The 16620-nt window shown below is 35.7% G+C and overlaps 1 protein-coding gene across 1 annotated transcript; it reads right to left on the bottom strand.

Moving 5' to 3' along the window:
* Nucleotides 1–11660: 11660 nt before the first annotated feature.
* Nucleotides 11661–12608, bottom strand: LOC122699913 (olfactory receptor 8H1-like). Its single transcript, XM_043912363.1, has one exon. The coding sequence runs from the start codon at nt 12606–12608 to the stop codon at nt 11661–11663; it is 948 nt and encodes a 315-aa protein (XP_043768298.1).
* Between the last annotated feature and the right edge of the window lie 4012 nt (nt 12609–16620).

Genomic DNA, 16620 nt, shown 5'->3' with positions numbered 1-16620 from the left:
TTGTTAATTTTAACCAAGAGTGCTAAACAGGGGCTGCCTCTCCAGAGCCGCAGACTCTTTGTGTGCTAAACTTTTTAGATAAATTTAGCTGAGAATTTCTGCAAAAAGACTGTCTTTTATGTTAACAGGATTGTATTTCTATTATGTTACAACCTGCTGTACCATGAGACTGCCACTTTTCTGTTTTCTGCTAACCTCAAGGCCAGAAGATAATGTACAAAAAATCTATGGGAAAAGACTCTCATAAACAAAAATATACAGAGCACACCTGGTTTCGTGAAGGACAAGCTGATGTCATGTTAAACTAAGTCTGTGTGCTTATCTGCCCCTTAGAAATGTACCAACTTAGGGTATAAAGGCTACGGTGAAAAATAAAGCAACTGCCAGAATCTGCCGCACCTTCCTGGTCTGGTCTCTTTCTTTCTCTCTCTCTCTCTCTCCCTAGCAGATTTGGCCCTATCAAGGCCGGTCCTACGTGTCTCTCTCTCGCAGACGCCGTTCATCCTGAAGGTTCCCTGGATCCTGCTGGGGCTGGACCCCGGCAGACAGGGAGGCCTGGCATGCTGCAATTCATGGAGTCGCAGAGTTGGACACGACTGAGCAGCTGTACTGAACTGAACTGAATGTTTCTTAGAATTGGTGATAATGAAGTATGGACTGTGTACAAAGAGAAAAATAATAATTTGATTCCCAAATATAGGAAAAGATGCAAATTGATATTTGAATACAACAAAAGGTAGTATATTGAATAATTTGTATGATCCTGACACAGTTCTAAATGTTTCCCTTTATTAATGCATATAATGACCATGAGATTATTATACTATAGTATTATTAGCCACATTTTTCATATGAGAAAAGGGAACATAATTTGTGTAATGTATCCATAGTTACAACTATTAGATGTTGGCTCTGTATTTCTACCAAGATAGATTGACTCCATAGAGCATGTCCATAATATTCCTGTCATAGTTAATTTCAAATATGCCTATTAAAATGCTATATATATAATAAACAATCATAGTAGAATATTTTTAATATACTATGCTCTAGTATTTTCCCCAATATTATTTAATACTAATGAAAAATAACTTTCAACCTTTGGACTTTAGTAGCTTGACCACATACTTAGTATTGATTTCCAAAAGACGCAAACTTATCATAACCTGGCCATTCAAAATCAAATTTCTTCCAAAATTATATTTTTAAATTGCTGAAATACCATGATCATAACAACTCTATATTTCTGGGTCTGTCAGTCCTGGCACTACTGAAGGCAAAGATATATAAAATGATATTTGCATGCATACTCTTCTGATATTATCCTTACTTTATTTAATTTCAACTAAAACCTCCCAATTTTGAGAATAATGCTTACCGGGAGGCAAGGTTGATAAAAAAAACACTTTTCTTCTATATTATCTGTCCAGAAGAATGTCAACTTCAACATTTGCTCACAAAGTATGAAGACCCTTTCAGCTGAAAATTTCTGTAATATAATATTTTTTCTTTGAGATAAATTCTTTTTAAGTTTTAGTGCAGTCATTTTGTTTTATTCTGAGGGAAAAATTAATCAACCTAGAAAGTTTGTTAATTTCCTGATCAAATGTAACATCTGCCAGGAATTTATGTCTAAAATGAATATCAGAAGCAGAGCAGCATATGCCTTGCCTCTTATCCTAATAATTCCAGGGCACTTCACATACTGGGGATTGATGATTGCAACATTTGGTCATCCCTGTGGACCAGTTTCCAAGGAAGAATTCTTGGCATATCTCCAAGGGCAAAAGGGAATTGGCATGTCTTCAAGGACTAATGCAGGTATGCTAGGTCATGAGAAATTAGATATCTTCCTTTCCAAGATGCACAGTGGAAGGCCTAATGGTTTGGTCTTCCTGTGTGATGCTCTAAATATTTCCCTGGGTGGTAGAGAAACTATTTATAGAAAAATACTTACTTACTCTATGCCTGAAACTTTCAGGGAAAGAGTGATACATATTCACAATGAGTCTTTTATATTTAATTGTGTGACACTATTATGGGAGTAGGCATTTTAATTAGAAACAAATTGAGAATTTAAGAAAATTGAAAGAATGATGTGAAAATTTTCAAAACTTTTGTAACATTTTGATAAATTTCTCAGGATGATTTTTTTTAATAGAAAGCTTGTTTGCATGCCTATATAATTTCATAATTATTATCATACTGGGTGTTCACTATCTGCCCTTATTTGATAATTTACATTTCATAACATACTATGACCAATGTTATTCTAGCCTCTCATAAAACCAATAATTTCACATTTAATGTATTAACTGATACCCCATAACCAACTTTATTCTAGTGAAGTTTTCTTCAGATGTTAAGAATTTTATTGAATATTATTCATCCAAGATGAGACAACAAAAAAAGACTATAAAAAGGTATAGACTAATTAGATTAAAATACTCTTATGAATCTTTCATTAATTCATGATAATTAAACCAATTTTCATATAGATTTAAAAGTGACTCTTACTGGAAACTCTGGTCATAATCCAGAATTTCAGGAGATAATTTGTTTGGAAAAAAGGGGAAAAAATGTGCATTTATTGTACTTATAATGAATTTTGGAAGAGCAATTATACTCACCCAAACTTCATTCTGCTAGAACAGGTGTGAAATAAAATTCATATTTTGTGATGAGATAAGAAAAATTGTAAACAAAAACTGTCCTCTGACCTTTCACCTCCTCTCCCCTCTCCTGTGCATTGTGTATCTGCATTATGCATTGGCCAAGCCTCCACCATCAACACCTGCTCAGCCTTAAAGAGCAACACTTTTCTAGCATCAACAGAGCAACTCCTTAAGATATTCCTTCTTGATCTCATATGGGACCACTATGACCCATGACTTCCCTGGTGGCTCAGATGATAAAGAATCTGCCTTCAATGTGGGAGATCTGGGTTCAATCCCTGGGTCTGGAAGGTTCCCTGGAAGAGAAAATGGCAACCCAGTCCAGTATTCTTGCCTGGGAAACTCCATGGACAGAGGAGCCTGGTGGGCTGCAGTCCATGGGGCCGTAACAAGTAAAACTCAACTGAGCAACCAACACTTTCACGTGCACCATGACCCATTATTGCTTAGATCTAGATTGTATCCACTGTCAAGTATACATCATTTAATGTACATGTCTCTGTCTCAAAACTTATGGAACTGTCCTGACTTCTAATGGGCAGAACAGTTCTTAGAGATTTCTGAGGAGTTGTCCTCAGGTTATAATCCTCGACTTGAATAAAATTTCCCATTTCTTTCTTGGAGTGACCAATTAATTTTTCACTGAAAGTCCGACTCTTTGAGACCCTACGGACTGTAGCCCACCAGGCTCCTCCATCCGTGCGATTTCTTAGGCAAGAATACAGGAGTGGTTGCCATTTTCTTCTCCAGGGGATCTTCTGGACCCAGTGATCAAACTCAGGGCTCCCGAATTGCAGGCAGACTCTACCCTCTGAGCCACCAGGGAATCCAGTCTTCTTTGAGATTATAAAGCCAGAATAAATTTACTTGATGATAGGTAACTTGGAGCGTTAAGTCAAATAAGAAGTAAATGGTAATTTTCCATGTAAAAGCCACATCAACAACCATAATATTAGCATTAGTCACTTAGTTGTGTCCAACACTTTGCAGCCCCATGGACTATATAGCCTACCAGGTTTCTATGTCCTTGTAATTCTCCGGGCGAGAATACTGGAGTGGGTAGCCAAGCCCTTCTCCAGGGAATCTTCCCGACCTGGGGACTGAACCAGGTCTAGAGCGTTGCAGGCAGGTTTTTTACCCTCTGAGCTACAGGAGCTTCCCTGTAGCTTTTGGTGACTATAATTTTATGACTATAATTTTGACTATAAATGTGTGATTATAGTTTGGTGACTAAAAAGTTACCAGGAGCAAGTCACCTGCTTAATATTTTCCCATCATTGAAATTTATCTTGATTATGTTCAATTTTTTTTTTTATGATTTGGGGCTATTATTATACCATTTATTGTATAGTAGCAGAAACCAAAGTCTGATCATAGATTTTTAAAAAAATCTCTCTTGATTTAATATGATATAGTTTCATTCTCTAATTTATTAGTTTTAGCTATGCCATCCACATACATTCCTTTCTCTCTTGGGTTTTTCTTTTTTTCTTTCTTTCTTCTTTAACGAATGAAAGAATGTTTCTGTTTTTCTCTTTGGATGCTGCTGCTGCTGCTGCTTAATCCCTTTATTCATGTCAAACTCTTTGCAACTCTATGGACTGCTCACCAGGCTCCTCTGTCTTTTTGGATAAATATTATTAAATTATCTTTTTTGTTTTCTAATTCATTCATTGTTATCTAAGTTGTATCACTTTTCACCTACTTTATGAGATTTGTGGGAAACAAAAAATAATTTTCACTCTGCTCATTCAGATTTTTGGCTGAAACCCACCTCCTTGTAATGAAAGGCAGATGACCAGAATAAAAACAAATAGAAATTTAGTAACATGTATACCCCCTTTATACATGGGAGACACCCAAGAAAACTGAGTAATTCTCCAAAAACGGTTCAAGCCACTACCTTAAATACCATCTCCAGCTAAAGATAAAAGAAGATGTGGGAGGGTGGGAGCCAGGGAAAGAATAGTAACCAAGAGTACAGTTGTTAATGCAGACTCAGTTTCATTCCTTCTTCACTGAATAGAGACTTAGCCATCTTTCTCTTCCTGGTACATAAAGGGAGGCAAAGTGAAAGTGATAATCACTCAGTCATGTCGGACTCTTTGTGAGTCTTTGTGAGCTCATGGAATGTATGTAGCCCGCCAGGCTCCTCCGTCCATGGGATTCTCCAGGCAAGAATACTGGAGTGGGTAGCCATCCCCTTCTCCAGGGGATCCTCCCAAACTAGGGATCAAAACCAGGTCTCCTGCGTTGCAGGCAGATTCTTCACTGTCTCAGCCACCAGGGAGAGTACTAGTGTTAGTCATTCAGTTGTGTCCAACTCTTTGCAACCCCATGGATTGGACTGTAGTCCATCAGGCTCCTCTGTTCATTTGGATTCTGCAGGCAAGAATACTGGAGTGGGTTGCCATTTCCTTCTCCAAGGGATCTTCCCCACCTGGGAACTGAACCCAGGTCTCCTTTATTTCAGGCAGATTCTTTACCCTCTGAGCTACATGGACATTTCCCCTTTAAATGTAAATGCTTCCTACAAAAGGATAACTTCTACTCAATGTCCAGAACATCTTCTGTGTCTACTGTTTTATTTTTATTTTTTTAAATAACCAGATAATCCTTGAGCCTAGGAAGCATCTATTGGCATTGAAAATTCTGTTCCCTTTCAGGCTGAATTTATTGTTTATTCTCTAGGACCTAGTAATACCCACTTGGCCCATTCTGGAAAGATGTATATTAGAGGTTTTGAGGGACTGCACAGATAGAACAGTTCAAAGAGAGAATGAGGAGAGGTCACCAAGGATAAATTTGAGGCGTATATCAAAATATGTATACATATGGACATTTAATCATAACTCGACATGTAAAAGATATTTCTGCATTTTATGATTAACTGGAAAATTGTGGTATGTTTCTGCTCTTAGAGAGAGATTAACAAGGAAATATTAAAACATAAAAAAGTTGCAATTTGATATATAACTTTATTAATACTAAATAAATACAAAGGCCTGAAATGATCTACAGAATACATACAAGTGCAAGTGCAAATACATACAATTAGAACCAAGGAAAATGTAGGTAAATATAAATAAATTTCAACAGCTGTCATTTTTCACACAATTATAAAAATTTGAATATTTTAGTTATAGTGTATAAGTGAAAAGCTTTGATAGAGAATAAATAAAGGGAAATATCAGTTTAATAATTTTCTGTGATGTTGGTGAAATATAATGAAAGCAATCATCTGAATCTGATATTGTGCTTAGAAGGAAAAATGTATGTAGGTTTAAGAAAGGGAATGAGTGATGAGTTGTTAAGACAGACTTAATAAGTCTGTAAAATAATATATAGTATATCTCATCAGCTGTCACTTGCAATAGTTTATAATGTAAAATCACATTGTAAAGTGAAGTTTTCAGGAGTCAGATATCAGTAATGTAGATCAGAGAAGAAAATTAAAATTTTAAAACAAAATGTATACATTGTGCACACACACACATCCTTTCACATGAATTGTCTTCAGCTAGCCCCAAGACTGAAGACTGTTTATTTCTGTAGGAGGTTGGTTTGTGATATATGTAAGATATATGAGAAGCCCTAACCAGTTGACTGCGATGATTACAAAACACATCAACAAAGTATAAATCTACATACACTCGTTTCCTTATCCTAACCAGTAAAGAAAAAAAATCATTTGGAAAGAAATCTATTAATCACTATGCCATTTTTAATATACAAGTAAGCGATGTTTTTGAAAGAATTCTAGAAATAGAATTTTCAATTAATGTTTTTTGAGTGCTGATATGCACAGGATTGACTAAATACCAGGCAAGATATAAACATGAATAAGATAGAATTCTTAACCTTAATGAATTCATCACTATGTTTCCACAAGCCAAAAAAGCAAAGAAAGCATTTACTTATATGCGCATATGTTTCACATTTGTTCCATGCTGGGGAGAGAAAAACTATGACTAAACAAATTTTTCTCGTAGCGCTTACAATCTTGTTGAAGAGAGAGATAAACATTTTAAATACACGTATTTTCTCCTAAAAGAACTTCATGAAATTAATCTTTGGTTCCTTTTAATAAATGTTTTGACTGCTCAATTTGTTTCATTACTTCTCAATGATTCATGCACAGCTATGGGGATTTCATCTTTTCCAGAGGTCATTTTGTAACAATGCTGGGAAGAGGACATTAAACTGGGTTGATGTTCAAGTCTCTTTTCAAGGAAAAGTAAAAGCAAAAATTTAGAAAGATGGTAATGATAACCCTATATGCAAGACAGAAAAAGAGACACAGATGTATAGAACAGACTTTTGGACTCTATGGGAGAAGGCGAGGGTGGGGTGATCTGAGAGAACAGCATCAAAACATGTATATTATCAAGTGTGAAACAGATCGCCAGTCCAGGTTGGATGCATGAGACAAGTGCTCGGGGCTGGTGCACTGGGAAGACCCAGAGGGATGAGATGGGGGGGGGGAGGTGGGAGGGGGGCTCAGGATGGGGAACACATGTAAATCCATGGCTGATTCATGTCAATGTATGGCAAAAACCACTACAATATTGTAAAATAATTAGCCTCCAACCAATAAAAATAAATTTTGAAAAGTTTCATTTTTAATACCATCGACTTAATGAAGTTTTTCTGCCTGATTTGGAGAAATGACAATCTCTAAATATACCTCCAAAATGGCTTAGGAATTATGCTATGCTAAGGTACTTCATGTTTCTACACACACACACACATTAAAAAATTATCAACTCTTTGATCTTAGGGAAGCACATTATAGTGAATAAAAATTAAACTCAGCTGTTTATGATGGCTTCTGCACTCCACTGCATAAATGCATCACCTTTATCTTGATACTACACCTGATCTTGGCCAAAAGGCCGAGAAGTGATCACCTTTATACTGAAAACAAGGTAAAAATATAGCTTGTCAAAAGACTAGAAAAATGAAAAATGCCCAGAAATATAAGAAAAAGCATTATGCTTCTGAAAGATGAGAGAGGAGTAAAAAAGTATATTATTGAACAAATGCAAGCAAAAATAAATACCAATTGCTGTAAATATAGAGTCTAGAAAACATGGATATCAGAGCAAAAGTAAGTCATAATAATCTCAAGTAGAATTTGTAAAAATGGAAAATAATTAAAATAAATTAGGTAGGTGAAACAATACACATTTAAAACATTTGAATTTGTTGAGAGTTTTGAATTAATACAAGTAATTTACATTTACATTATCTCCTAATAAAGAGTTTATGCTTATGCATATTATTTTTAACATTTAAAAATATTCACAAAAATCAAAGATTGTTTTACATAGAAAGCAATCTAAATTTCAAATAACAAATGTTTTAATAACCACTGATGTTTGAATAAAATGATCTATGTAGTTACAAAAGTTTAAACAAGAAATATGAAATACCTAGAAAATAAAAAAAATACGTTCTGAAATAAGCTTTCAATAGAGAAAATTAAAATTGCAATTCAAGGTTATGTATAAGAAAAGCTTTAAAATATAAGAAATTTTAGTATTCTAAATGATTAAGGATTATGCATTACCAGAGTTCTGAAGTCATTTTTAAATTGCTAGCTTTATAACTTTCCTCTGCTTAAAAAAAAAAAAAAATTAGATGAACCAAGCATTTAGATTAATAATTTATTTTTAATAACCATATCAAACCTACAGAAAACAGCAGAAAGGCAGTAATGTTTTAAAATACACAGAATTTCAACAAAGAAGCATTTACTGAAGCTTGTTGACCTGTAACAAAAAGGTAGCCTTATTAAATATTTTCAGTTGGGAAGGGAACTCCAATCCAAGCGTGAAGGAATATATGTACACGTATAGTTGATTCACTTTGTTGTACATCAGAAAGTAACACAACATTGCAAAGCAATTATGCATCAATAAAAAATAAATATTAATAAAATAGAATTGATATATTCTGGGAGTCATAAAAGTGATAACACTGCATGCAGAATTTTAACTTATAAACTTACAAATATTTCATGTCCAAAACACTGCAAAATGAGAATCTAGATTCTCCCACAAACCAAACACAGTCCTTTTAGATTTCAATGATAGAGGAATAATCGAAGATTAAACTTGTAAGTGTACAGAGAAAACCTCAAAAAAGGACACAAGAAATGATAAGAATATTGTTCATGTACGTAATACACACACAAACACACACACACTTATATATATTTAAAACTATCAATTTGTTTACAATAGCTAGGACTTGGAAGCAACCTAGATGTCCATTGGCAGGTGACTGGATAAGAAAGCTGTGGCATATATACACAATGAAATATTACTCAGCTATTAAGAACAATGCACTTTTATCATTTTTTTTTACCTCAGTTTGAATGAGGTGAATGAAACTTGAACCTATTATACAGAGTGAAGTAAGTCAGAAAGAAAAGCAACAATACAGTATATTAATGCATATATGTGGAATTTAGGAAGATGGTAACAATGACCCTATATGCGAGACAGCAAAAGAGACACATGTGTAAAGAACAGACTTTTGGGCTCTGTGGGAGAAGGTGAGGGTGAGATGATTTGAGAGACTAGCATTGAACCATGTATATCACCATGTGTGAAACAGAGCACCAGTCCAAATTCGATGCACACCAACAGGACATCAAAGCCGGGGCACTGGGACAACCCTGAAGGATGGGATGGGGAGGGGAGTGGGAGGGGGGTTTAGTATGGCGGACACATGTACACCCATGGCTGATACATGTCCCATTATGGCAAAAACCACCAAAATATTGTAAAGTACTTAGCCTCAAATTAAAATGAATAAATAAATAAAAACTATCAATCTAGAAGAACACATACAAAACCCTGATTAACTTCTTAGGCATTTCTATTTCCTTAAATTTTTCAAATATCTCCAATATTAACATACTCCATTCTAAGTGCAAAATTGTGAAATGCTGTTTTCCTTTAGTTTTTTTGTGTGTTTGTCCTTTAAATCAACCAAAGCTAATTCATAAAACTTCACATGAATATTTCTTAAGAAAAAGGCATTGAGCAATGAAAATTCTGCAGGGATGTGAATGTTCTGATGGTAATGGCCAATGTTTATTCAGTTCAGTCGCTCGGTAGTGTCCAACTCTTTGTGACTCCATGAATCGCAGCACGCCAGACCTCCTTGTCCATCACCAACTGCCGGAGTCTACCCAAACCAATGTCTATTGAGTCGGTGATGCCATCCAACCATCTCATCCTCTGTTGTCCCCTTCTCCTCCTGCTCTCAATCTTTCCCAGTATTAGTATCTTTTCAAATGAGTAAGCTCTTCACATCAGGTGGCCAAATATTGGAGTTTCAGCTTCAACATCAGTCCTTCCAATGAACACCCATGACTGATCTCCTTTAGAATGGACTGGTTGGATCTCCTTGAAGTTCAATGGACTCTCAAGGGTCTTCTCCAACACCACAGTTCAAAAGCATCAATTCTTTGGCACTCAGCTTTCTTTAGAGTCCAACTCTCACATCCATACATGACCACTGGAAAAACTATAGCCTTGACTAGATGGACCTTTGTTGACAAAGTAATGTCTCTGCTTTTCAATATACTGTCTAGGTTGGTCATAACTTTCCTTCCAAGGAGTAAGCATCTTTTAATTTCATGGCTGCAATTATCATCTGCAGTGATTTTGGAGCCCAGAGAAATAAAGTCAGCTACTGTTTCCAGCGTTTCTCCATCTATTTCCCATGAAGTGATGGGACCGGATGCCATGATCTTAGTTTCCTGAAAGTTGAGCTTTAAGCTAACTTTTTCACTCTCCTCTTTCACTTTCATCAAGAGGCTCTTTAGTTCCTCTTCACTTTCTGCCATAAGGGTGGTGTCATCTGCTTATCTGAGGTTATTGATATTTCTCCCAGCAATCTTAATTCCAGCTTGTACTTCTTCCAGCCCAGCGTTTCTCATGATGTACTCTGCATATAAGTTAAATAAGCAGGGTGACAATATACAGCCTTGATGTACTCCTTTTCCTATTTGGAACCAGTCTGCTGTTCCATGTCCAGCTCTAACTGTTGCTTCGTGACCTGCATACAGGTTTCTCAAGAGGCAGGTCAGGTGGTCTGGTATTCCTATTTCCTTCAGAATTTTCCACAGTTTATTGTGATCCACACAGTCGAAGGCTTTGGCATAGTCAATAAAGCAGAAATAGATATTTTTCTGGAACTTTCTTGCTTTTTCAATGATCTAGCCTTAAAAAGTTAACATCCATTAACTGGTTTAATCTTTACAGTAACTCTTTTGACCTGGAATTTTTGTTTATCTATGAAGTTTATGAACTTGAAACTTAAAGTTTCAGTGATTTTTTTTTTTTAATTTTTTTATTAGTTGGAGGCTAATTACTTCACAACATTTCAGTGGGTTTTGTCATACATTGATATGAATCAGCGATTTTTTTAAAAGCATTCTATAGGTAATTGTGTAGAAGGTTTGGAATCTAAATCCTTAAACATTTGGTTCTCAATGAAGTACTCATAATCACTCTGCTCTCTTGCTTCTCCACCAAGTAAAGGAAATGATTTCTGAAACTGGTATCATTTTTTCCAAATGGAACTCTTTTCAATCATAAAATTCTCTGAAGTTTGATTATGCATGGGAATTTGTACAGCACCCTTCAAAAACTGACAACTATACTTTTCATTTTGCAAATAAGTTGCCCTTAAAAACATAGATATTGAGACCATGGTTTAAACATGTTTCATGGTTTCCAATTACAGTGTAGATTTCTTAAGTTGTATTCTTAGAAAGGCCTGAGATTGCATTTATTCAAGCAAAAGATGGATCAATAGAATAAATAAGTAAATAAATAGTTCAATGTGTTTTTGGGTAAAGAGCAAGGAAATGCACTATAGGGATAAAAAAAAAAAAAAAAAAAAAAAAAAAAAACAAAAAAAACCCACAAACAAATAGAGGAGCTTAAAAGTTCAGGATCAATGTTACTTTAATTTTTTCGAGCTTTTTCTCTTCGGTAAGACTCTGCTGAGAGCATTTTTTACTTCTTTATTTCGAAGACTGTATATAAGTGGATTCAGCATGGGGATGACAATACTATAAAAAACAGAAACTACTTGATCCTTTCCCAAAGAGTAGGACTTACTTGGTTTTACGTAAGTAAAAATCGTAGTGCCATAAAAGATGGTGACTGACAGGAGATGGGAGGCGCAGGTAGAGAAGGCTTTCTGCTTCCCTGAAGTGGAAGTAATTTTCAGGATAGTGGACAGGATGGACACATAGGACACAGCTATTGTGATAAGAGACACCACGAGGGTGGAGCCAGCAAAAATGGATATTATGATTTCAATATCATGTGTGTCTGTGCAGGACAGGGCTAAAACTGGGGGTGCATCACAGAAAAAGTGATAAATTACATTGGAGTCACAGAAATGCAATTTGCTCAAGCAAAGCACATTGACAAAGGTGTCCATGAAGCCAATCAAGAAGGATCCAAAGACAAGAGAGCAGCAGCGTCTGGTGGACATGACGACGGGGTAATGCAGAGGGTTGCAGATGGCTGCATAGCGATCATAGGCCATGGAGGAGAGAAGAACACATTCAGTGACACCCACAAAGACAAAACAATTCATCTGGATGAAGCAGTTCAGGTATGAAATATGCTTGTTGGAAGTCAGTAAGTTGTCTAAAGTTTTAGGGGTGACGGTAGTTGAGAAACTGAGGTCAAGAAATGACAGGTGACTGAGGAAAAAATACATGGGTGTGTGAAGCTGGAGATCCAGGCAGATTATCAACATCATTCCTGCATTGCCCAGCACAGTAAACAGGTACATCAAGAGAAATAGGGTGAAGAGAACCAGCCGGATCTCTTCAGAGTCTGTCAGTCCTATGAGGATGAAGTCAGACACATGAGTCATATTCCTTATGCCCATAGTGTTCAAATGCTCCAAACTGTTGAACAATTAAAGTTGGTTCTTACCAGGAATCACTGTAAAATAGATTTGTGTTTCTATGAACAACAAAGCATATTTATATTAGCTTTTTCTGAAAAGGGATAATATTGAGGGGTGTCTCAAGTATGAAGAGAAAAATCTTTACTTGATTTCTAAATATAGAAATATGTATAAATTGACATTTAGATGTAATATATTAAAAGCTACTGTATTGGAAAATTAGAAATAGCCTTGCAGTGTTCTAAACATTTCATTTTATTAAACTTTTAATACCATTGAGAAAATTATACCATAGATATTAATATTAGTCACATTTTTAGATGAAAAACAGTACATAGATAATTTAGGTAATTTACCAACAGTCAGAGCTAGTACATGTTGTGTCAGTAATTCTATGAAGATAGATCAATCACATAGTGTATGCCCATAATACTAATTCTTATTCATAATTAATTTCAGCAACCATGAAAAACAAATGCTAGATATAAAATAATGATGAAAGAATTGTTTCAATACATCACGCACAATTCTTTTTTTCCAATATTATTTAATACTAATGAAATATAAATCTGACCTTTGGAATTCAGTAGGGTGTATTAAAATGGTAAATCACATATTAGCATTAATTTCCAAAAAATATGAGTTTTCATAACTTGATATTCAAAATACAATTTCTACAAAAAATTATATTTCTGAAATACACACATTCCTTGCAGACCCTGATTACATCAACGTTATCTTCCACAAGTCCTGGGAGTACCTAGGGTAAGGTTAAATGATATCTGCATGCATGCTTTTCTAATGTCCTTGTTTTATTTGAACCTAACTAAAATTTTCTGATTTTCAGAATAATACTTACCAGCAGCCAGAGTTGGTAGAAAAACAACTATTCCAATATTATCTGACTAGAAGTATGACAAAGTTTCCCTCACAAATAAAATATAGAGACCATTTCAGCTGAAAATTTCTGTAACATAATATTTTTTGATGAGTTCTTTTTAAATTTTAGTTCTTTTGTTTATTCTGTGGGAAAAGTAAATCAATGTAGAAATTTTGTAAACTGCTATTCAAATGTAAAATTTGTCAGGAAGTTGTGTCTAAAAAGAATATCAGGGGTCTAACTGTGTATGAATACAGAGTAGAATACACCTTGCCTCTCATTCTGGTAACTCCAGGGAACCTCATATACTGGGGACTGGTGATTTTGCAACATCTGGTCATCCCTATGGACCAATTTCCATCAAAGATTGCTTTGCATGTCTCCAAGGACAAGATTTCAAGGACTAAATGCAGCTGTGCTGAGCTTTGAAAAGTTGGAGCCACATTTTCCCTAAGGAGCCACACAATGAAGAGTCCAATGCTTTAGTTTTCCTTTGTAATGTTCTAAATTTATTCCTGTGGTAGTAGAGTAATTATTTCTAGAGAAATAATTAGTCTATGACTGTAACCATCAGGAATGGAAAGATACATTTTTTACAAAGAAATTTTATATTTAAATATATGTGTGACACTATGCTAAGAGTAAATATGTCCGTTAGATACAAAATTAAATCTCCAAATATGAAAAAGAAAATTCTTCTAGGCGTGATCAGAACTGATTTTTTAAGCTTTACTGAAGCATCATTGATACAGAAAGGTTTATACACATTTACTATATACTGATTAATGAATTTGGACATCTGCACGTATCCAAATGCCACCACCACACTCAAGGTTCTAAACATAGCCGTCATCTCCAAAAAATTCCCTTGTGTTCTTCTATGCATGTGTGTGTTTTGTGGCAAAAAAATGATTTCTAAAGATAACCATCATATACTAAGATATAGCATGTACAAAAATAAAATGAATACATAACAAAATTCAAAAATGATATGAAAATAATCAAACTCAAATTTTGGTGAATGTCTGAGCTATTTTTGTTCATTGAATGCTTAATTGTATTCTGCTATATTTGCATACTTATACTATATAGTCAGTATCCATCTGCATTTTATAACTAAAATTTCACGATATAACGTGGCCAATTTTATACTAGCCTTTCTTAAATCCCATAATTAAATGCCTTATGCATTGACTGATACCCCTTGACCAACTTTCCTCCAGACTTCAGTTCAGTCATTGAATCATATCAACTCTTTGTGACCCCAAGGGCTGTAGCATGCCAGGCTTCCCTATCCTTCACTATCATCTGGAGTTTGCTCTCATGTCCACTGAGTTGATGATGCCATCCAACCATCTCATCTTCTCTTGTCCCCTTCTCCTCCTGCCTTCAATGTTTCCCAGCATCAGGGTCTTTTCTAATGAGTAGGCTTTTCACATCAGGTGGCCAAAGTATTAGAGCTTCAGTTTCAGCATCAGTCCTTCCAATGAATATTTAGAAATTATTTCCTTTAAGATTGACTGGTTTGATCTCCTTGCAGTCCAAGGGACTCTTAAGAGTCTTCTTCAACACCAAGTTCAAAAGCATTGATTATTTGGTTTTCGGCCTTCTCTAAGGTCCAACTCTCACATTCATACTACTGGAAATAACTATTACTACTGGAAAAAACTACTACTACTTTTTCCATGACTACCAGAAAAAACATAGCTTTGACTGTATGATCCTTTGTCAGCAAAGTAATTTCTGCCCTTCCAGAAATGTTCATCAAATATTAAATATTTCATTGAGGATTATTTGCCCAAGATGAAGAAGACTCTAAAAGGGGGTAGACTAAATATCAGATTACAATATTATTATAAATTTTATGTTGATTCATGATAATGAAATAAATGTTTATGTAGATTTAAAAGTGAATCTTACAGGGAAGTTTGCCTATACATCCAGAATTTCAGGTAATAATTTATTGGTATTGATAAAGAAGCTACATTTTTATGTGTTATACATTTGATGCAAGGCAATTGTGTTCCTCAAAAGATAGTGCTGCTAAAACAGGAATCTTTAGAAATTAAAATGCCAGTGTAAACTTATTTGACAACAGACAGCTTTGGGAGTTAAACCAACTGAGAAACCCTCAGTTATTTTCAGTGTAAAGTCACCTCAAGAACCATGGTGATTGCAAAATTACCAGAAGCAAGTTCTTGCTCAGTAATGTCCCACTGTTGAAACTCATTTTGTTAAAGTTTAGGATTATGCTTTCAGAATATTTATTTATTTGACCATGACCATTTATTTTATCATGTTGATACCAAGTCCTCATGAAACTGAGCTCCGCTGCTGAGTTTACGGCTAATATCTATCCAAAATGTTATTCCCTTCCTTGTCCAACACCTGTTCCCCACAAAGTTGAGTATTATCAAAGAAAAGAGGGATTGAGACCCAGCTGGACCTTGTGGGGCCCTCCCAGGTACAAATGCAGTTTCTAGTCCCCAGTTTCCTATTTGTAGAAAGAAGGTTTTCATCCTCCTTGACCTTTCCTGAGTTCTGAAGGGCATATTCAAACAATAACTGTTTAGGTCAGTGAGCACATGGGGAAAGAAACAATAGTGTAGTAATGGGCCAGTGTCCAGCTTCCTCCACAAGGGAGGTACATAACAGTGCATGTCACTGAGATCTCCTATAGGATCTAAGAGCCCACCCAGGTGGAGGATGGAAACTTCAGGCTAAGCACAAGAACGGGGACCCCAGACTGGTTGGAACCAGAAGGCAGATCCCTGGAACGCCACCCTGTGACCTCACCACCAACCAATCAGAGAAAGGTCACATATCCTGCAGAACTCCCTGCAAATTTTGCCTGTAAAACTTTTCCTTGAAAATCCTCTGGGAGCTTGGGTCTTTTGAACATGTGGGCATGTGTACTAACTCACTTCAATCGTGTCTGACTCTGTGCGATGGAATGAAATGTAGTCTGCCGGCTCCTCTGCCCATCGGATTCTCCAGACAAGGATGCTGCAGTGGGTTGCCATGCCCTCCTCTAGAGGATCTTCCCCACCTAGAGATCGAAGTCCCATCTCTTCCGTTTCCTGCATTAGCAGGCGAGTTCTTTACCACTAG

Source organism: Cervus elaphus, chromosome 1 (genome assembly GCF_910594005.1).
Source record: "Cervus elaphus chromosome 1, mCerEla1.1, whole genome shotgun sequence".
In the NCBI taxonomy this organism is placed as follows: domain Eukaryota; kingdom Metazoa; phylum Chordata; class Mammalia; order Artiodactyla; family Cervidae; genus Cervus; species Cervus elaphus.
This window is presented reverse-complemented; position numbering and strand designations above follow the sequence as displayed.

Bases quoted from the DNA above. Each gene is read 5' to 3' on its own strand.
- LOC122699913 (XM_043912363.1), bottom strand. From the start codon at position 12,608: ATGGGCATAAGGAATATGACTCATGTGTCTGACTTCATCCTCATAGGA.